The sequence below is a fragment of the Ambystoma mexicanum genome, chromosome 6q, assembly GCF_040938575.1.
Source record: "Ambystoma mexicanum isolate Mex_15411 chromosome 6q, UKY_AmexF1_1, whole genome shotgun sequence".
NCBI classification, from domain to species: Eukaryota; Metazoa; Chordata; class Amphibia; order Caudata; family Ambystomatidae; genus Ambystoma; species Ambystoma mexicanum.
This window is the reverse complement of record NC_090937.1, coordinates 1,539,209,822-1,539,231,419: the sequence shown is the minus strand read 5'-3', so window position 1 is coordinate 1,539,231,419 and position 21,598 is coordinate 1,539,209,822. Positions and strand designations below refer to the sequence as shown.

The window sequence follows — 21,598 nt, the reverse complement described above, 5'->3', positions numbered from 1 at the left end:
TAATGCTGATGGCCAGTGACTTTCAGAGCCGCTCTTTTCCTCGTTTAAAAGAAAATGAAGATTTTAGTTTGGCTTTTTTCAGCCAAAATTCTTGGATTCTTCCTCCGTGGCTGCTGGGCACGGGGGGGTGAAGAACTGAGGTATGGGGGCTTAGTGAAGTAGTCGGGTCAAGAGAGATGGACGGTAGTCGTACTACACCCCCTGTCAAAATCTTTGGAACAGCTGATGCAGGAATGGATATCTGTCTGATGAGTTATCTATGGTAGAAGAATCCATCAAAAGAACATTACCGGTAAGTAATTTTTCCTTCTGGTGCCGAAGGAAGAATGAGGTCTAATATCCATCCTAGATCTGTGGCTTCTGCACTTTTACTTGCACAAGGTCAAGATGGTCCCTCTGGGTCAGATACTCCACGCCCCAGACGTGAACAACTGGCTAGTCTCCCTGGATCTCCATGATTCTTACTTCCATATGGCTATCCAAAAGAGAAACAGGAAGTACCTTTAATTTCGGTCTGTCTTCAGCACCCAAGGTTTTCACCAAGCTGCTAATAATGTCGGGTGTCTCAGGAGGGAAGGCATTCATGTCTTTCTCTACTTGGATAACTGGTGCGTCTGGGCCTGCTCACCAGATATAGTGTCGGCACACCTATACCCAGACGTGCAGCCATTTCACAGCTTACTAGACTCTCTGAACTTCAAGGGGCCTCCGATACCGCCGCCCCTATTCCTTCCTAATTTATCATTGCTGTCTTAGACACTTGCCTGGTTCAGGGTTTCCCACCAGAGGACAGAGTGTCAAAAATCTACAAGATCCAGGTTTCCCAACTGCAGATGATTGCTCCATCCTCAGCTGTTCTGCGTTTGATGGGTTTTATGGCCTCCTGCATCTTAGTGATAGCAGAGGCCCACCTGCACGTGAGGTTGATGCAATGGCTTCTGATCTCACAGTGGTCACAGTTTCAAGGACGAACATCGGACCTTCTACTTGTCTCAGAGATTGTGTCCGGAGACCTGTAATGGTGGTCTGTGAATGACAAACTTCTGAAAGGGTTGCTGTTTTGTCAACCTTGGCCACTAGTGATTCTAGTCAGATGCATGCCTGAAGGACTGGGGCGCTCACCTCAAGACCTTACGATGAGTGGACTGGGGTCCCTATCAGAGTTCTGGGAGCACATCAATCTGCTGGGGTTGCGAGCGATCACAGTGGCCCTGATCACTTTCCTCCCCTCTGTGAATGGCAAGACCGTATTGGTCCTGACTGACCTGCATTATCTAAACAAGTGCAGTACGTGGGCTCCTTGCAAATGTGCAGAGAAGCAATGCGATTATGGTTCTGGGTGCTGGAGAACAGCGTGTCTCTGACTGAGGTTCATATGGCCAGCAAATCATCAAACCCCCACAAGTGGGAGCTCTGTTAGGAAAATTCTCGATGAAATTTGACACCACTGTTGTACTTCTCAGGTGGACCTCTTTGCTTCCAGTATGAGCAAGAAGTGCAGGTGGTTCTGTTAAAGGGAATGTCCTAGTAGGGGAGCTCTGAGGAGACGCCTTGACGATCGAATGGTACTTCGAACTACTGTGTGTGTGTCCGCAGATCCATGTCATTCCGCTGGTTCTCAAAACACTGTCCGTTCAGTCCACGATCCTCTTGATCGTTCCGGACAGGGTCCGGAGAACGTTGTACCCAGAGTTGCTGGACATGGACTCTCTGGCATCTACCGCAGAGGATGGATCTCCGGTCCTGTACCAGAACCTCTGCAGCCTGACTAAAGACGGTCTGCAACCAAATCCATTTATCCCTGAAAGGTGGCATAGGTTTTAGCCTTGGTTCCTAGAGAGGGATCTGGACCATTTTTCTTGTTCCACTTCCTTGGTTGGATTTTCTTCGATCTGTGGCCCCGCAAATTGGTGCAGTGACTATCTTGCGGCCATTTCAGTCTTCAAGTGGACCCCAAAGCAAGGCTCCTGAACTCTAGAGGGGCTTTTACTCAAGGTAACATGTCGTACTATGGATGGGGCAGGGAATAACTTCTCAAACTAAATAAGACCGACTCAGGAAGTTGGCAAATAACTCTGTTTTAATATCAATTGTCTAAAACAGTGAGTACAACGGACGTCGCACAGCATAATCTCAAAGAATCTCACAAAAAACACTTTTTTACTCAAAAAATTGTCATAGGTGACGTCATATTACATGGCAAAGTAAGAAAACCTACAGGAGTTTGGGGTTAGCTCAAGAAGAACGTCCAAGTATACTTTCTATATGGTATAGGATTGTGATCAGGTCTCTATAGTCGGGTGGTCACCCCTCATGCCCTCCCCTAGTGCAAGCCATCTTCAACAGTAATTAGGAACACAACACTTCATTGGCTCTCAAACTATAAGGTTCTTCGTTATACAGCCTTTTATAATTGGTTGGCACGCTTGTACCCTTCTGGAACATGTGATGCTCTAGCAGCAGGTAAACTGGTACCCCAGGTGTTGGTGGGTGAACTTGGCACTCCACCCATCTAGCCCAACATCTCTCATCAGTCCTGCCGTCTGCCATGCACATTGCATTTGAACTCGGCCTTGTAGTAGCTTCTCGCCTCTGGGAATATCAGGGAGTGTGAGCACTTGCTATCTTTTACCTATTTATTATTTGCTATATGCCCAAACCCGGGGGTATCGCAGCGTAGGTTACAGTAAAGTTCATGACTATGGTTACAGTGGAGTAATAGTTGCAGGTTATACAGAATAATGTGTTACTTGTACAAATACGACATAATTACGCATTTGATTCTGTGGTTACTGTAATGAATCAATGTTGCGTAAGTACAGATATCACAGTAAGCAGTCGCGGGTACAAATTGCAATACAGATGTGTCAGGGAAGTAGTGTCACTATAGTGGCAGAGCCTGCCCTAATGGTTTAGTATTTGTTGAAGAGCCAGGTTTTTACTGTTTTCTTGAATCTCTGGTGGGAAGGCTTGTTTCTGGTAGTAGGGGGGAGGGAGTTCCATATTTTGGGGGGCTCTACTGGAAAGCTGGTCCCGTCCGCCTTTGTGCATTTGAGGCGTGGGACAAAGAGTTGGGTGCCGTTGTTGGACTCAGATTTCTGGTGGCTTTGCTATAGGTAATAGCGTTGTTTAGGTAGATATGGGCTGTCTTACTGATGCATTTGTGGGTAATGCAGTGTTTTAAAGATAATTCTGGCTTTGATGGGGAGCCAGTGTGCTTCCCTCCTATTCTTGGAAATGTGGTCATTTTTTTTTATGCCAAGGCTGCTTGCAGCGCTTTATTTTGCAAAAGTTGGAGTTTGGCCAGGTTAGTTTTGGAAGACCCTAGTAATAATATGTTACAATAGTCTAACTTAGACAGGATAAGTGCACGGGCTGCCACTGCTTCTCACGTTTTACTGTTCTTCGCAGCTTTTAAGCCGTTCTTGGCTGCTTCCTGTCCTTGACATCTAGCCAGACCGCCTCTTTGGTCTTGCTTCGGATTTGAGCCTATTCTTTGCTGCGACACACATAGCTTCCACTCCGTCTTCCTTCATGGAGACTTGCTTACTATAATATATTGTCGAATTTCCAGAATTCTATATACATATATGTTGGTGACACCGTCGGGAATCTATATACTACGTATAGCCAGCCTTATGAATACTTGGTCTACTTGCATTGCACCGTCTTTACAATTATGAAACGGCTTGTTTTTTCTGCAGTGCTCTTCACACATGCAGTCTTCATTCCGCACATACAAGCCTTCTCGATTCTTTACTTTGCCATCAGATTCTATATCACCTATGCATTCTCTTCTTCAGTCATCCATCTCTATGCGTCACACTTATTTCTCGTGAAGTAACCAGCTTCTCCTTTTTAAGTCTTCACACTTCCTCAGGCGCTTCTCTCAGGAGTCCATCAGTCTTTCACTGATACTTCACATAGGGCTTTCTTAGTGGATACCTTGTCTCAAAGATTCTTCATGGTATAGGTTCCATTAATGGCGTTGCACGTGGTGCAATTTCCGGTTTCCAGCATATAGGCAAAATGGGGGCGGGGACTCGGCTGCTCCTCTATAATCCTTTTTCATGATCCCTATGGTCCTTCAATTCCTGAGGGGCCCTTTCAATATGTTTCTCCGTGCCGGTTTGTTGTTCTGACTGATTTAGTGGTTTTTTTAATGGATGCTACGTTTAAGCACCCTTCATTCTTGTTAATTAAGACTGCTCACCCTTAAGGTGATTTTCGTGTTTGCCAACACTTCCCCTAGACTGGTGAGTGAGCTTCAGGCACTATTACTTGGTTTTCTCCAAGGAAAAGGCGACGTTGATAGTTGGGCCTTCCTTCCTTCCGAAGGTGGTCTTAGATGTCCTCCTCTCTCTCGGAAAGTCTATCCATTTATTGTATTTTATTTTAATTTTGTTCATTTATAAAGCCCACTAAGCCCAGAGGCATCAAGGCGCTGTTACAGTTAGTTACACATAATGCAAAGTTAGGTACAGCGGGGGACATACATAGTATTTGCCCGCAAGCAATGTTGTGGGTTGAAAACAGAACAATAGTCACAAAGGAGGATGGATACATGGCCCAATATCCCCAGCTCACTTATGTGAACGACCAAGTTTTCAGAGCTCTTCTAAACACCCAGTATGATTGCTCACCTCTCATGGTGGGTTGGAGCAAGTTCCAGTGTTTGGTTACAAAGGTTGGAAAGCTTGCACTGCCAGCATTTGTTCATTTGAATCTTGGTTCTACCGGTCTGTACGTGTAGGCCGCTCTGAGGGACCTGTCTGATTGGGCTCTGGTGATTTTCTGGGACAAGTAGGGGGGGATCCAAGTTGGACAGGAATCTATTTGTAATGGACAAGGTCTTGAATATGATTAGCTTGCGACTTGGAAAGCCTGTGGGCAGCTTTTCTTGCTACCGAGATGTGGTCACGTTTGGGAATGTTGAGAGTAGCTCTGATATGATAGGTCATTTATAACGTGCTTAATACCCAGGGATATCGAAGCGCGGACTGAACCAGTTGTGCTTGATGTCGTCTTGCTTCAAAGTTGAACATGTTGCCCCAGAGCTATCCTCCCGAGACTCTTGAGTGATGATGTTGTTTTGTATGGCCTAAATTTTCTGGAAGTTGAGAAGAGAGATGGCAGCAAATAAAGCGTTATAATAGTCTAGACCCGATGGGGGCTCGGGCGATGATCGGGCTGCTGTCCTGGGAGAGGGAAGGGTCTGGATGCATTAATCAGTTTAGATGAGTATGCAGCAGATGAGGCAATGGCATTCAATTGGCACGTGAGTGAGAGATTAGGGTCCAAATACACTCCCAGCACCTTCATTGAAGAGGAAACCGGGATTGGGATGCCGTTGATCTGGTGTGCTCAGCAAAAACTCTCATGGATCTGCCCCCAAGAAAAGGTGTCGCCCATTTAGTGGCTTCAGGTGAGAAGTTGGCTGCATTAGTGAGGTGGTGGCACAGGATCTGGTGGTCGACCAGGTCAAACGCAGCTGAAAGATCAGGTGGAGAAGGGCACTGCAGGTTTCCCCTTGTCTCTGATCATCATGCTGATTCTTCAGGATGAGCAGTGCAGATTCTGTGCCATGGCCGGGCTGGAATCCGGACTGGCGTGTTCCCAAGATGTTTGTTTCAAGGAATTGTTGAATTTGGATGTATGCTGTTCTATCCAGAATTCTCAGCAGAAAGGGGACTGTGGTGATGGGTCGATAGTTGTTGGGCATAGAGGGGTCAATGGAAGGTTTTTTGTAACCGGGGCAGTGCCCAGGTTTCTTTGAGGCTGGATGGTACTAAGCCTTGGGAGAATGGGGCATTCATTATTCTGGTGATGAAGGGGATCAGTATATCTGAACAGTCTTTAATAATGCTGGCAGAGCAGATGTGTCTTATTTCCTCAACCTCATCCTTACAAGTTAGAGGAGCATTTCCGTCGGCTGATCCGGTGCGGGCCCTCAAGTTCCATGTCTACTGGACAAGGGAGGACAGACATGATTACCAACTTTTTGTTTGTTGCTATGGTGCCCGTGCTGGCAGACCATATCACCAAACAGACCTGGTGTTGGTGGATAATTCTCTGCATCTCGGAATGCAATGATTGGGCTGGCAAGGAGGTCCCCGAGTGTCTCAGGGCTCACTCCACCAGAACGTTGGCCACCACCTCGGCCCTCCAATGTGGAGTACCTGTTGTAGATATTTACCAAGCAGCTACGTGGGCTTCCTTGATCATGTTTGCTAAGCATTACTTGTCTTGTCTGGTCAGGACGCTAGTATAGGCAGAGCTGGTCTTCTGAGCTTTCTGGTTTTCGTGGTGTCCTTGCTACCCGCCCTTCACCAGTTCATTGTGCTGCTTTGGGAGTCTATCACAGATGCACAATCGGTGGGAGGAAGGAGTCCATTAGAAGATCAAATTACTTGTCTCTTGTTAATGCTCTTTCCGATGGATTTTCCTCGCACAGGTTCCTCATCAACCTCAGCTACCTGCTCCTCTTGACGCCAGCTAGTATACCTTGGTTCTGTAGTGCCTCAGTCTCAGAATGCGGCGTAAAAAGGGTAGAACTGAGATCACGGTGTGTAGCGCCTCTATATAAACTGGGCCTGATGTCCTGTCCAGCGCGGTGCCGTGCCGTGGCCCCTGCTGACTGGGAAGGTTTCCGATGAGCAGCTGCACTGGGTGATAGATATCATAGATGAGGTATCCATGGGAGGAACGTCGGTCAGAAAGAATATTACCAAGAGGTAAGTAATTTGTTCTACTCTACAGAAGAAATCGTGCATCTTAATCTTTACATCATTATTGGGTCAGATTTACATTGCAGCCACCATTCCAAATCTATGTTTAAACAATGTGGCATGATTAAACAATTAACCATAATTTGCTTTCACTCATTGATTTTCAGACTGCTTACCCACCAACCCATTACATTCGGAGAGTTCCACAAAGGAAGATCCATTATTTCACTGGATTACAAGTTCTGCAGCTCATTATACTTTGCGGGTTTGGGATGTCACCTTTGCCTTACATGAAGATGATCTTTCCTCTTATTATGATAGGAATGATACCAATCAGGTAATACTACACAGCGTTCTTACATTTTTAAAAATGGTAATCTCCAATGTTGTGATTAATGTGTTGAAATAGCATCATGCACTACGATGTATTTAATGAAATAGCATCATGCACTGAGATGTATTTAATATGCTCCTCAAGCTACAGTGTTTGAAGATACAAGTTGTAATTCACTTTGAACAATTTCTTTGGGATGAAAATATTGATGGAATACCGTTTATGGGGTATATATCCAATATCTTACAGTGCAAGGAGTATCGTTGCAATTTTGATTTTCTCAAATATAGTGTCAATAGACATCATTGAATATTTTCCATAGCTTCACATGTGAAGTATGTTTCAGGTAGTCTGACTTGGAATGTTTTGTTAAGCATTTGTTTTATTTTGCTTACAATCTGATACAATCTTTGATCTTGTAACCAATAACTTTTGTAACCAATAACTGTATAGGGCTGCCGTTCTGGAAGTATATTGTCTCCTCCCACAAGGACCTCCTTACTACATGGATGGTTGTCATGATTTCCATTGTACTCTGCATGCCAGAGCCTAACCTCTAGTCACAAAGTGGTCTAAATGTCCACCTGTGGCAGGTTTTCTGGCAGAGAATATTTCTGTTCCAGAAGCATGGCTCAGGAGAAAGTTCTGTTTCTTTGCTTTAGTGCAAGATGATCTACTACCTGATGGCCTTATTATTAAACAGCAATGTTCATGTGGGTCTACCTTCTGGGTGAATCTGCATCGATGCGATTTATCCTTGTATGCATGGATAAACATTAGATACTATCAGTAACTCCTCCTACACAGTATTATCACTAACTGAACAAGTGTTTGCGCTATAGTCTTTCCTATTCTTAAATAGTAACACATTAATATCACTCACTCGTTTTTTAGCATGTATGCATATATATTTTCTTGTAGAGATACTATATTAGCATTAAAAATAGAATAGTCAAACATCCAGCTTCTAATATAAACAAAGTATTTTTTAAATTTTATTTATTGGGTTTTATAATGCGCCTATACACAATGGCCCTCATTACGAGTTCGGCGGTAACCATGCCGCTATTGGTGGCATGGCTGCTGTCGAAATCGCGTCCGGGTCCTCGGAATGAGGACTTACCGGGCCATTCCGAGTTCAGAAGGCCCGGTAATTCCTCCATCCAAGGACCCGGACACGGTCCTTCCCCATTCCCATTTCAGCCCCCATAGGGCTGAATGGGAGAGGGAGCAAACGACGGGCCATTACGAGATGGCCCGTTGTTTGCTCTCTCTTCCCCTCGCAGGACCCGCTAAGCAGGCCTGGTTTTCCCAGGCGTGCTTACCGTGTCCCTTGAGGGGAACTCGTAATGCAGCGGTACGGAGTGAACGGCACTGGCACCTTTTACGGCGCCGTTCACTCAGTACCGCCAGGGTCGTAATGAGGCCCTATGTGTTTCAAGCTAGTTGAGTAGATACCGAGTATCCCACTCTTCTGTTAACTTTTAAAATGTTAACCAATCAGCTATGTCTGTTGCAATAGAGGTCCAGTAAAAATTAATATCATACTCACAGTTGTGATGTGGATTAGCAATCCACCGGACAGGTTATGTTAAATAGACCACCACTGGATAGCGCTTCAGTGGAAAGAGTTAAAATCTTTCAAAGTTCAAGGCTACTTTGGGTAGTTAGCTAGGAACAATCTAAACGCGATCTAAAGGCATGGAAAAGAAAAATATTTGTTGGCAAAAAGGGCAACAATAACTGTTTTAAAAAATGTATTTTTTTTGTTTTATGATTGTCTTATGCCTCAATACAATTAGGTCCTAACACCATTCATCACAATTTAGAGAAAAATAGAAATTATATACATCCACATTGTTACACTTCAATAATGCCATGCATTCACAAACCTAATTTCTGAATAAAGATATACAGAGCAGTCAATAACTATTTTGAACAATGGTCTAAATGAAACCATTCCCAGAAAAATTCCCATGGCTGCAATCTCATTCCCTCCGTAAATTTATAATTTCTAAGCATAGTTAAATCTGGGTATTCACATGCCAAGTGTTTGTTTCATTATACTTGAGCCAAACATCGGGTGCAACTTGGGTCTAACACATCTTTTATCTTCCAACAAAATTGATTTTCCTTAGGCATAACCAATTTAAACAGAAACGCACGATAGTCCTTGCAAATGTCCATGATGAGTACAATAAAAGGTATGATACACAGCAGGCCACCCTAGCTAAATCTGTATAACATATGTTAATTTTTCACGGTTATTGATCCAGTCTAGTAGGTGTTTTTCTTCCTCGCCAGTAGTGGCGTACTGACTGCTTCTTCCAATGTCATACCAACCATATCCATATGCTTATTAGATGACTGGACTAGAAAATTATCTGTTCGTGCTCTACCTAGATCCATCTACCCATAGATGGAGTTTTCTGGGGATGAACAACCTTTATACAAAGATGCATCCTCTCCCACTGTATCTTTTGGTTTAAAGAGGTCAAGCTCAGCTCCACCCTAATAGCTGCAATTGGGACTGACTTAGGAAGACCTAATGTACTCCTAGTGGTGATACGCAAATAATTCAGGTTTCAAACCTCTTCTATCTTATGCAAATTCTACATCCAGCTGTTTGCCAGCTTTCTGTGGCCCTCATGGAACACCAACATTTATATTTTCATTGTATTCATATTTACTGGTGCGTAAACACCAAAGGTCTTAAGAAGACGCAGAATGCCTATCTTAGTGTGATCCAACAGCAGGATATCATCCGCATATGTGACCCAGAATATTTTTCAGCATAACATAGAAGCGATAACGAAAGCTGCATCTCCAAGTTCTTTTCCAATGTCGGCCAGGTAGTGATTGAAAAGGAGGGGTACCAGGAAGCAGCCCTGTTGCAAGCCATTCGATGTTTTCGATCGCTCCTGTAATGATGTCCTCATGTGCAAACCAATCAATGTAGATAGCAAGTTACCTGGGATGCCCATTTCTTTAGTTTGTTTTAAAGCAAGCACCCGTCGACCTAATCTAAAAACCAACGACAGATCTACACAGACTGCATATATGCCAGAGGCTCCTTTTTGCCATACTCTGTTTCATATGGTCAATAATAAATCCTGCTGCGGTGGTCCCGACCCCCTTTCGAAAGTCTCTCTGGTTTGGCTTTAGGATGCCACCCTTAATTACCCATGATGAAAACTCTGCTAAAACCAAAAGGGCAAAAACCAACTCAGTCCATAAGGGCTATTGGCCTATAGTTAATAGGGGAAGATGTATCACCACAAGCAAATTTGGACACAATAGTTGCAGTATGACATGAATCTGGAAATCTTTGTTGTAGAATTACAGATTTAAATAGCCGATATAGCAAAGTAGCAATGGATCCATCTTTAATATCGCATTACAAAGTAGTCTAGGCCCAGGGGCCCTAGAGTGAATCAATTGCGATAACAGCCTTTCAATATTTTTCTGATGGAATTTAAGGTTCACTCTCTTTGTTACAGATGTCCTTGTATTAGAACAGCATAACTCAGAGAAATGACTAACCCACTGCTCCTCCAATATGAGACATTCCTGCAGAACCCCCTGCGAGAATTCATTTCCGTTTACGTTTCTCCAAAAGGTTTTTTCGGACCTTCGGAGCATAGTCGACAAGATATTCTCCCCCATGTCTCAACTCTAGCATGGACTTTAACATGTTTTTAAAGGCTGTTTTTATGATGTTAATGGTCATACTGCAAATGTGTTGGCTCGTCTTCGAATTCTTAATACTACAAATGTCCCTTCTCATTTTCCTCTTTATTTTCTGGACAATAAGACCCCTTTTTTTCCAGAGCACAGAATTCCCTATTCTTAATTGCCATTTTAGTATCCTGTAGAGCATTAGCAAACAGATGTTAATAAAATTCAATGTCCCGCTACCCCTGACATTCTAGGCATCAATAAACAAAGACATACATTTTACCCATATTTTGGCCACATCAAACCAACCTATTTATAGTTTGTTGACAGCCGCACAAACCTCTGGACCCCCCCCCTCATCTTTGCCCGTGGCATTACTACGAAACCCACCCATAGCATAGAGTGATCACTCTGTTCTGCCTTCCTTACAGAAAACTGCTTGCATTGATGGAACAGACCCTGTGCAGCAAACATAATATAAATCCTCTAGGATTGTGTGCCACAATACCAAGTATTTCTGGCATCCAGGTCACCCATCACATTTCCATTTAGTGGCGCAGGATCCTTCTGCCTCAGGAATGTCACCTGGTTAGAACCCTACTTACTCAAACTGTTGGCTAAGCAGCCGGTATTGAAAGCGCCTGCTATTAACACATGCCCAGCATTTATATAATTCTCCAGCATAGGGTCTGGCATGCATTCACATGCTCATATTCAGTTGTCGGGCTGGGAATCCTTGGTAAAAGAAAAAACGGTTTCACTTTCACTTACAAACTGTATTTCTTCTTTAAACCAATCACTGTTCTCTGGGTCATACTTCCCCCCCTTCCAATGACAGTCCTCTCCCTAAGCCCCTCCGTTGGCAGCCATCTTCAGATTTTTATTGTACGCTTCAGTGTTGGGAGTCCTCGGGTTTGCTCTTCGAGATACTTCTATGTTTTTCTGTGTTTTTCAGCGGAAAAAGGTTCTTTTTTGTCCCAAAGGAGCCTCTGCTCTTTTCTCCATCTGCAGACAGCAGGGACCCGTTGTATGTGAATTTCAGTGCCCCTCAAGGGCAATGATTCTAGAAGGCCATCGTGCCTACTTCGCGCCCTCCAACCATGACGGAGGACAAAGTGGGATGGTCCCTCTTCAAGCTCTGCACCAAATGCTGGCTACGGAATTTGTTTGTGGAAGACCAGCATCTGCAATGCCTCTACTGCCTGCATCCAGACCACAAGGAAGTGGAGTGCGAGATATGCCTCGGTTTCTCCAAGAAGACAAGGGACAGGCACAGTAGACTGGCGGCATGGCTTAACGCCAAGGCCTCTGACCGTGCTTGGAGCTCGGGTCATGCTTCACCCAGGACTGGCCGGTCAGTGAAGCGATCTTCTAAGTCCTTTGAGGGTGCCTTATCCGTGGGGGCCCAAGACAAGGCCAAGAACCACAAGTCTGAGTCCACCGGGTTCACTGCGGAAGCGAGTCCCAGGGTGGATAGGGCGTGATCAACATTACACTCCACCTCCATTGCCAGCCGGCAATCGAACTTGTCCTCGATAAGGAAATCTACCCTGGCTAAACTGCGGGAGGAATCAGAGAAACCGCGAACGGAGGCCGAACAGCATAAGCAGGCCAAATCAGCACAGGCTAAGACTTCATCGTAAGGGAGTTGGTGGCTGCTGCTACCACAACGGTTAAGGGCGCTGACCCTGCAAAGGTAGCCCCTGCAGCTCAAAAGGCATCCCTGCCCCCAAGGCGCAACACTGCCGCAGTGACTTTTGCAAAGTCTGCCGGCACGTTAGTGTTAGGGAGAATTCTCTGTTAGGCTAATTTCCCAAACCTAGTGAGTCCCCCAGCAGCTTTGCTGGATTTTTGGGGTTTATTTTTTTCTCCTGCTAAGAGTGAGACTCTTTTTCTCCCACTCTTAGGCATGATTTGAGGTGTTCCTTTGACTTGGTATGTGTTCTATGGGCTATGGGGTCTTTTACCCTATAGGGTTTCATGTGTTTTTGATATGTGGGTTACACAGCACCCTCCGTGCAGTAACCCAGGGGTGTCGTAGCGACCCCCAAACATAGACTCCATACCCTGGGACTGACTACTGTCTCCCAGGGCATGTAAAGTCACCATTGGCTTTACTAGTCTTAAATTGTGAACAGAACCAGTACAAACCATCATATTGTGGACGTACTGGTCGGGGCAATTCGATTGCCCCGGGGTCTGTTGTTCGAGGGGGCACTGTCCAGTCCCCCCCGACCAAGTTTTGGCTGGTGGCAGTGGATACTACTTTTTATATTCGACCGCGAATATATTCCTATGGGATTTTCCCATTGTTCGAGGCTACCACTTTTTAATATAGCCTTGAACATACCGCCGGTTTATTAAATTAATATAAATTCACCAGTTGGTATTTTTTGCCGAAACTTGGTTCCAAAATGGTGTTTGTGTTCGCTTCTGTGACTCCAACCCAAGTCGAGCCCTTTGTTCCACTTTTTGGCGGGCTTCTCCACAGAAGCCTCCAAAAGTGGTGCCACTCTGTCTGGGTACAACAGGGGGTGTGGGAGGGGGTTTAGGCATCCTGGACTGAGTTGCCTCGGCAACTCAAGTCGCACTCTTGTGTGATTGGCCCAAGTGGTGAGCCGCCCGGCTCACCACTTAGCATGGTTGAGTGACAGCTAGGCTGAATGAATGGGGGTTTTCTGCATAAAAGCAGGGCTTTGGGGACTGGAACTTCAGAAGTCGCCACAGGACCTAAAGAATCCGAGGAGGGAGAAGCCGAGCCGACCTGCAACGACAACACCACCGGTGGAGCCCGCTGAACCGTCTCACCACTTTTCCCGACGACAGAGGAGATCTCCAGTCCGGAGGGTCTTCTTCCTTTGACTGGTGGGAATAATCAGTTTGCCCGTCTTTTCGCCTTCCTGGACCATCTCGTGGCCGCCTTGCCCGTGCTAAGCACCCCGGCAACCGGAATACCACGGTTTACCACTACCGTGAAAAAAAGGGTAGTACCTTGTAACCGGGAAACTCCGCGGCTGGTTTCTTCCCTGGCAGTGCAACGACCTTCATCTTTCCTCCACGTCGAGACCTCCTCTTCCTCTGGACGAAACACCGACTTGCACCCACTGCCAGGAACAACTGCCCCCGCTGGAGCGCTCTTCCCATTTCAGGTACTGTGCACCGCCTGGCTTCCCTTGCGACAGATCGTTCGGGGTGACAGTAAATCCTCGACTTTCTAACCTGGGTTAGCCTGGGGCCTGTGAACTAACTTTTCCTGGCTGGATGAAGACCACAAATTTCCATCGGGAGGTCCAAGTGAAGGTACTGGACATGCCCTTCGGAGAACATTCATTTCGGGATGGTCGTCTAGGCCCTCCAGGCCATCAAAACGGATACAGAGATGGTCCGTTGCCTCGGCACACTCCAGCAGCATCACTCTTCTTTTTGCTCCTCCAGGGGAAAGTCGAGCAGGTCTTACAAAGGTTTCTCCGCTCTGTAGCGTCAACCCTCCAGATCCACAACTCAGGAGGCCTACAGAGGCCTTTGCCAGGCAAAAGATAGTGGAAAGCAGCATTGCGTCGCCCGCAGGGCAGGACGCTGGGACGTCAAGCCCCCACTCGTGCACCTCAGTGGGAGGCTGGCTGACTAAGTTCATCAGCTAGTGGAAGAAGATCACCAATGACAGATGGGTGCTGGACGCTCTCGCCCAGGGACACACTCTGGAGTTTCAGCGGGAGTGTACGCGGATCCCTCTGGTTACCTGTCAACAGCAGCACATCCCTCAACTCCTGGAAGAGGTGCGGGCCATGCTATGAAAAAGGGTGATGGAGCTAGATCCCCAATGTCTCTGGGGCTCCAGAGCTTATTCCAAAAGAAGACTGGGGTGCTGGAGGCCCATCCTAGACCTACGAAGTCTTAATAAATATGTAAAGTCCCAGAAGTTCTGGATACTCATGTTGCAGCACGTATTCTGCCTACTGGAAAAAGGAGAATTATTGACGTCGTTGGACCTGGAGGATGACTATTTCCACATCCCCATCCACAAGAAAGATTGAATGTTTCTACGCTACTTAGTGCAGGGACAGCACTTCCAGTTCAAGGCTATGCCCTTCGGCTTGAAGTCGGCCCCCAGGGTGTTTATGAAGTGCCTGGCTCCGGTGGTAGCCCATCTGTGTCTACAGGGCACAAACGTGTACCCGTACCTGGACAACTGGCTCATTTGCGCCCGCTCGTGGGAGCTGGCCGTCGGACACACGGACATGACCGTCCATCTTCTGATGGATCTGGGATTCTTCATCAACTTTCCAAAGTCCTGCTTAATATCATTGCAGAATGCGCTGTTCCTAGGCGCCAGGCTCCATACAGTATCTTGCCTGGCATCGCCCTCGGAAGAGAAGGTAGCAGCCATTCCGGGGAAGGTGCAGCGCTGTCGTCGACAAAGACTGCCACGGTGCGGCCCATCAAGTCGTTGCTTGGCACGTCGTCGTCCTGCATCTACCTCTGCAGATTGCAAATGCGACCCCCTTCTGGAGTTCCTGGACGCTCGCTGGATACAGGTGTCCAGAAGCTTCACAGAGAAGATTCCTCTCGAATACGAGCTCTCACGGGCGATAAGGTGGTGGGGTGTCTGCTCCAATATCGCCCAAGGCAGAGGTTTTCAGGACCCCCCATACCAGGGGACAGCCATCACGGATGCCTCCCTGGAAGGCTGGTGAGCCCGCACTGGATGTCTACACACCAGAGGCCTATGGCTGCTGGAGGAGAAAGATCTCCATATCAACATCCTGGAGCTACGGGCAGTGTTCTGGGCCCTCAAGTCGTTACTTCCGTCTCTGACGGTCAAGGTGATGAGGATCTTCACGGGCAACACTACCACCATGTTCTATATCAGGAAACAGAGAGGCACTCTATCCCTGGCACTCTCCAAGGAAGCGCAAGACTTGTAGCGATGGGCGTCAGACATGGGATGCTCCTCATCCCACTTCACCTGGCGGGAGTTGAGAACACCATCGCTGACTACCTCAGCATGGATTTGCGCTCCTGCTACGAGTGGTAACTTTGGTGGGATCAAGTGGACAGCATCTTCGTCAAGTGGGGCAGGCCCTAGATCGATCTGCTCGCGACGGTGGCGAACTCCCAAGTGCCAGACGTTTGCCAGCAGGTTCCAACAACTGAGAAGCCTGGGGGAACGTGTTCTCCTTCCCATGGGAAGGGCTGTTTCTGTACGCGTTCTCTCCATTCCCTCTCCTGCTATGAGTCATCAACTAACTTAGTGTCACTGCAGGATGATACTCGGCCTGACCACTGGTCAAACTGCCATCGTCTCGCCAGGGAAGGAGGCACAATCCCGCATCATGACCCAGAATCACTGAACTTGAGGGCTTGGCTCCTGCGGCCCTATAGTTTGGAGGGTGAGAGTTGCCAGCGGACTGCGAGAAGGTCCTCGCCAAAGGCTGGGCGTAGTCACCTTGACGTGCTATGGTCACAAGTGGAAGCGTTCACTATGTGACGCCCGTCACAGAATATTAGCCCTTTGAGGGTCACGGCCCCACAAATACTGCTGTACTTGCTGTCCTTGGCTAAAGCTGGACTGTTGCACGCCTCCATCAAGGTACATCTGGCAGCTATCTCCTGCTACACCAGGTCACCAGGAGGATCTTCACTTTGGTCCCACCGACTGGCCAATGAGTTACTCAAAGGACTTTTCAGATCTTTCCCGCTGGTGAAGTCTCCAACCCCGGCATGGGAACTCAACGTGGTTCCGACCAGGCTCATGGGGGGGGGGGGGGTGGGGGCCTTCAAGCCTCTGCATCAGGCCACGCTCAATTTTCTCTTGTGGAAAACGGCTTTCCTGTGGCCATCACCTCTGCCAGAAGGGTAGGTGAGCTCCAGACCCTATCCTGCAAGCAACCATGCCTGACTTTCCACGAATCCGAGGGTGGTGCGGCATACGTACCCCTCTTTAATGCAGAAGGTTATGTCGAAATTCCACCTCAACAAGCCTTTGGTGTTGCCTGTTTTTTTTCCCCAAAACCTTTGTCGCTGGTGGAAAGGGCCTTGCACTTGCTGGACGTTGCTCATGCCCTTAAGTTCTACGTGACACACACAAAGAGTTTTCAAAAGACTTCACAGCTGTTTGTGAACTTTGGGCCTGTGAACCATGGGAAGGCCTTGTCTAAGGCTTCTATTTTAAGATGGCTCTCCGGCTGCATCACGCACTGTCATCGGTTGTTTAACTGACCGCTGCCTGGCCCTCCGAGAGCCCACTCCACTGTTAAGCGGCTTCACTTCAACACTACAGCTAAGTCAATGCCTAGTCTGGGATGCTCAGGAAAACCCTTATTGATGTATTTTTATGTCCAGTTCAGTACTCTGGAGGACAACCCTTGTATAACACCCCCCTCTTAGAATCCCCCTGGCCCCACTGAGCCAAGAAGTAGGTTTGTTTTGCAAATTAAAAGGTTTATTTGAAAAATTAAACAATATATATGTATCACACTTTTATAACAAATTAATATCTGATAGTACACTTAGACATATGATATGCATCCACAATGGGTAATGTTACAGTGGTATACATGATTACTTAGGAGTAGTATAGAGGATGAGGTAGCTGAAATGCTTTATGGTTTCAAGGAAATGCAAGGTGGAATAAATGCAGTACAGAAAATAAACTGATATGGTTTCACAAGAGATATGTTCACTTTTCCCCTGGTGGCAATTCACCCCCCCCTATATGCAATGCAAGGAGATGGAAGTAACACACACAGTCTTCAGGAATACATTCAAATACAATACGGAATTCAGTTCCCCCGCAGCAAGCTTAGAGGAAACAGGTAGAAGTTTGAAACACGGGCCCAAAATGCTTTTAAATGTGATGGCAATGGATGGGAAAATGTGCTAACTGATTTTAATTCCCTCTAGAGATTCGGGGTGAGTGAGAGATGCTTGTTGGTATTAGTTCAGGCTCACTTTAGCAATGCTCTATGAGTTATTACCACGTTGCAAACGGATTTTAACAAAGGAAAGAATGGAGCTGCTATTTTGACAAGTGGAGAAATTGAGCCAAATCGCAGTAAATTTCGCGAGTGCGTAAATCGCGATTGCGGAAAAAGTATAGCGAGTAGGAAGTCGGTTCTAGGTTTGTTGGAAAGCCTAGAAATCAATTTCGTTCCTAGCCCAAACGGTTCAAGAGATACGGACGATTTAATAAAGGTAGATTTTCGGATTTAAAGTAAACTCAAAATGACAGGTGACAGCTTGCAGCTGCAGAATTGACAGGTGACAGTTGTGCAGCTTTAAAAATGACAGATGACACGATTTCTAGGAGGCTGTTCTAATTAGGTTAAAATAGTTTGGATTAGATTATTTTAACTAAGAGATTGGGTTCTGCACAGTTCTGGCGGATACTCACTCCTAATTTTGAAATGAATGGGCCTCGTCGCGGATCTGGTCAACGCGCCCAGCGGCGGTTCTCTCTGCTCGGCGGGTCAATTAGGCACCGGTCCTGCTCACAGCGATCCGGTTCTCTGGTTCTGCTCACAGCGGTCTGGGTCAGCTCTGCTCTGCTGGTCTAGCCTCTCTGGATACAGCGGCGTCTGGTTCTGAATACTGCTCTGCTTTCCGGTCCGGATCAAGTGGATTCTGGATGTAACACTGCTTTCTGGGTACTGGCAAAAGTTCTTGGCAAAAGAATTCAGACAGCTCGCCCGGCTGTGGAATAGTTTGCAAATGATTTTGAGGCCTGCTGACAAATACTTTTGCTTGCAGTGGGCCTTCTTGGTTCAAAGTTCTGTAGTCTCTGTTTAGCTTGGAAGTCTAAGTGTTGGATCTCTGGATGTGAAGTCATCGGCCGTCAAAATGCTCCGCAGAAATGGAAAATGAATGTCTCTACCTGTCCCAGCAGTCTCTTTTTATGTGTTTTGGAAGTGGGTGTGTGCGTGGCATAACTGAGCCTGCCCCTCTCTACTTGTCATTGGCCCAATTCTCCCCTCTCCCATGATTGGGGGAAGGAAATGGATTGTCATCATGATGAGGTCTGTTTATGGGTCAGAGGATCCTCCCCTGGTCAATTTGCCCACAAATCTATATTTGATTCAAATACATATTTCCCAGATACACAATTTGTTGAAATTACATGTACACATTATATATTCCTTATGGTCCATGCTTGTCCGCCTCTGATCTTCCTGGGGGTTTGCATTAAAAAATGACAACATTTAGCGCTTTTTGACTGGTTTACCAATATCGGACATTTACCAAAAATTACACACATGTGCGCAAGGAGTATGGACATTAATTGATGAAGTGTCCGATTTTTAACATGCAGACATTTGGAGTAAGAACCTATTTTCCGCTAGCAACCCCCCAGCATACACCACAGGGTCCTAACACCTCTTAAAACGTGCACAGAAAAATCACAAGAATAATGATATTACTTATAGAATTCTGACAAGTCCGCACTATGAGTTATCTATCTTTTTAAAAATTATGCTCTGGCCCAGATGGGTGTGGTTTAGGTTCCAAAGCACATGGGGGAAGCTTCTGTCTGCCCCCGCCTCCAGCTCGGGTGGCTCCCAGAGGCACTTCTCCTCCCACGCCTCCCAAGAGGAAGCCACTTTACGGCCCCCCCAATATAACATTTGCCTGAGTCCAGGACAAGGCTTTGTTCAACCTCCTGCAGGTGCCCCTCCCCTAATCTAATCAGAGAGGTGTCAACTCCTTTTGGTGGGGATGCAGGATGCAGCTAGGCCTGGGAAGAGTGGCTGAACAGGTTTCTCCTGTCGGGGGTAGTTGTCAGGTAGAATTCAGCTAAATGTCACTTTAGTTCCCAGTTTAAATCAAACTTACAATTTTTACATATACATTAAATAATTACTTCCTTCAAGTCATTTCAGAATATATTTTTACATTGTATCAACCTTTTAGCAAGTCTTTCCTTGGCCTGGTTTCGGTTCCTCTGTTCAGTTTTACACAAAAGTCTGGTGGTTTTAAAACGCCTGCTTTCTGATAATGGTGAGTACCGGTATTGCATCCATTTTTGGGATCTGTCTTGAATTACTGCATTTCAATAGAGTGGTCTTTTGCTTGATAGTACAGGACCCTTGCTTAACATTGTTTTGATGGCATCCTTACAGTAGAGTGGTGATGTGGAACCCCCCACAAGAAGGTTGTATCTTTGGACTGGTCTTGTGCCAACTGCGCAGTTCTCCTAGATTCTGGCGTGAATGTGGGCGGCGATAGCTCATCCCCACATCCACCCAGTCTATTGATTTAGTTTGCTCTGGGATAGAATAATGGGCGGCGACAGCTCATCCCCACATCTACCCAGTCTAAGGATTCAACATGGGTCAAAACCCTTGATACCACCAGAGTGATCGATGTGACAAAGGCGTTCCTGTCTGGTGCGCCCCCGCTCGACATCTGCAGGGCTGCTACATGGAGGTCCACACACACCTTCACAAAATTCTACTACATAGACAGGGATTCTACAGAGGAGTCCAGTGTCGGCCAAGCAGTGCTACGTAACCTATTTGCTTGAAGGGAGTCTGTTCCAGGGGTAAGTGTAATTGCTTTTGTTGAGCCTTGCCACCTCCCGTGGTTGTGTAATGTTGTACTGCTATGTATTTGTTTTTTCATGAGCATGTGAACCCATGCCAGACCCCATGCTGGAGAAGGTTTAAGTTACTTACCTGTAGCTATTGTTCTCGTGCATGGGTCTGGCATGGATTCACATGCTAACCCTCTCCGCGACCCCCTCTGCAGCTCTTCATGGTCATACTGCCACTTTACGTGCATACCAAATCTGAAGATGGCTGCCAGAAGAGTGGCTTAGGGAGAGGACTGTCATTGGATGGGGGAAGTGATTGGTGTAAAGGTGTAATACAGTTTGTAAGTGAAAGTGAAGCTGTTTTTTCTTTTACTGAGGATTCCCAGCCTGAGGACAGGGAATATGAGCATGTGAATCCTGACCCATGCTGGAGAACAATAGTTGCAGGTAAGTAACTTAAATCTTCTCATTCTGGAAAAGGATAGATTTCAGCTTCCTAATGAGTACCGCCTGTTTTACTTCTCAGTTGTTGGCATAAAGATTATTAATCGGCCATAATTCCCTCACACTTTGAGTGCTAACCAATACAGCCTGAACACAGGGAGGATACAAAAACAGAACAGTGGTACAATTGAGTATTCCCAATCCTGCTTGGCTGCTACTAATACTCTTCCCTGCCCCCTTGGTCTACCAAGGCTATTTGTCATGGCCTTCTGCTGGCATATTAGAAAATTGTCAATAAAGACCATCTCTGACTATTAGCTCCACCGCACCCAACTTTGCAGTGGCATCCTCTTGGTTAGTGCTTGAAGCCCCGGGATTCCAATTTACTACCGTAAAGCCCCATTACATCAGGTTGATCATAAACCGAGGCATCGCTTCTCCGAGTATGTGGGACCCGGATCCAATCCCCCTCCTCCCTGAGTGTCCTGATTATCCACACCACTTATTTTTAGATGCACACTCCCATCCTCCAGCCACCGAATAGAGCTTGGCAGGAGGATTGGCGAATCATTGTAGCTTGGCACATCACTCTTTACTCATCAGTACATGAGAACAAGTGATTTTGCACAAGTGTAGAGGGGATGTCAATCACCGCCATTGTCAAACAATTATCTGAAATGAGTTCCACTCTGGTAATGTCCCCTTGATGCAATAATTCTCATAGCTGGAATATCATACAATAAATTGACAATGGTACTTTTTTCATTTTCCTTTTTGTGATTGGATTCCTTGGTGAAACTAGGTGAACTAGATCCACCACTTCTCTTGCTTCACGCTCCACCTTTTCCACCATTTCACATGGGGGCTGGGCTAGTCTCATGAACT

General features: G+C 46.4%; 1 protein-coding gene across 4 annotated transcripts in view; it reads left to right on the top strand.

The window, feature by feature from the left end:
• Positions 1-21,598, top strand: part of SLC4A11 (solute carrier family 4 member 11) — a 1,288,767-nt gene that overhangs the window by 1,174,315 nt on the left and 92,854 nt on the right. For all 4 annotated transcript variants that reach the window (XM_069632247.1, XM_069632248.1, XM_069632246.1 and 1 more), the window contains exon 19: positions 6,896-7,065. In XM_069632247.1, coding sequence (XP_069488348.1) covers positions 6,896-7,065 — 170 coding nt within the window. The remainder of the gene's footprint in view (positions 1-6,895; positions 7,066-21,598) is intronic.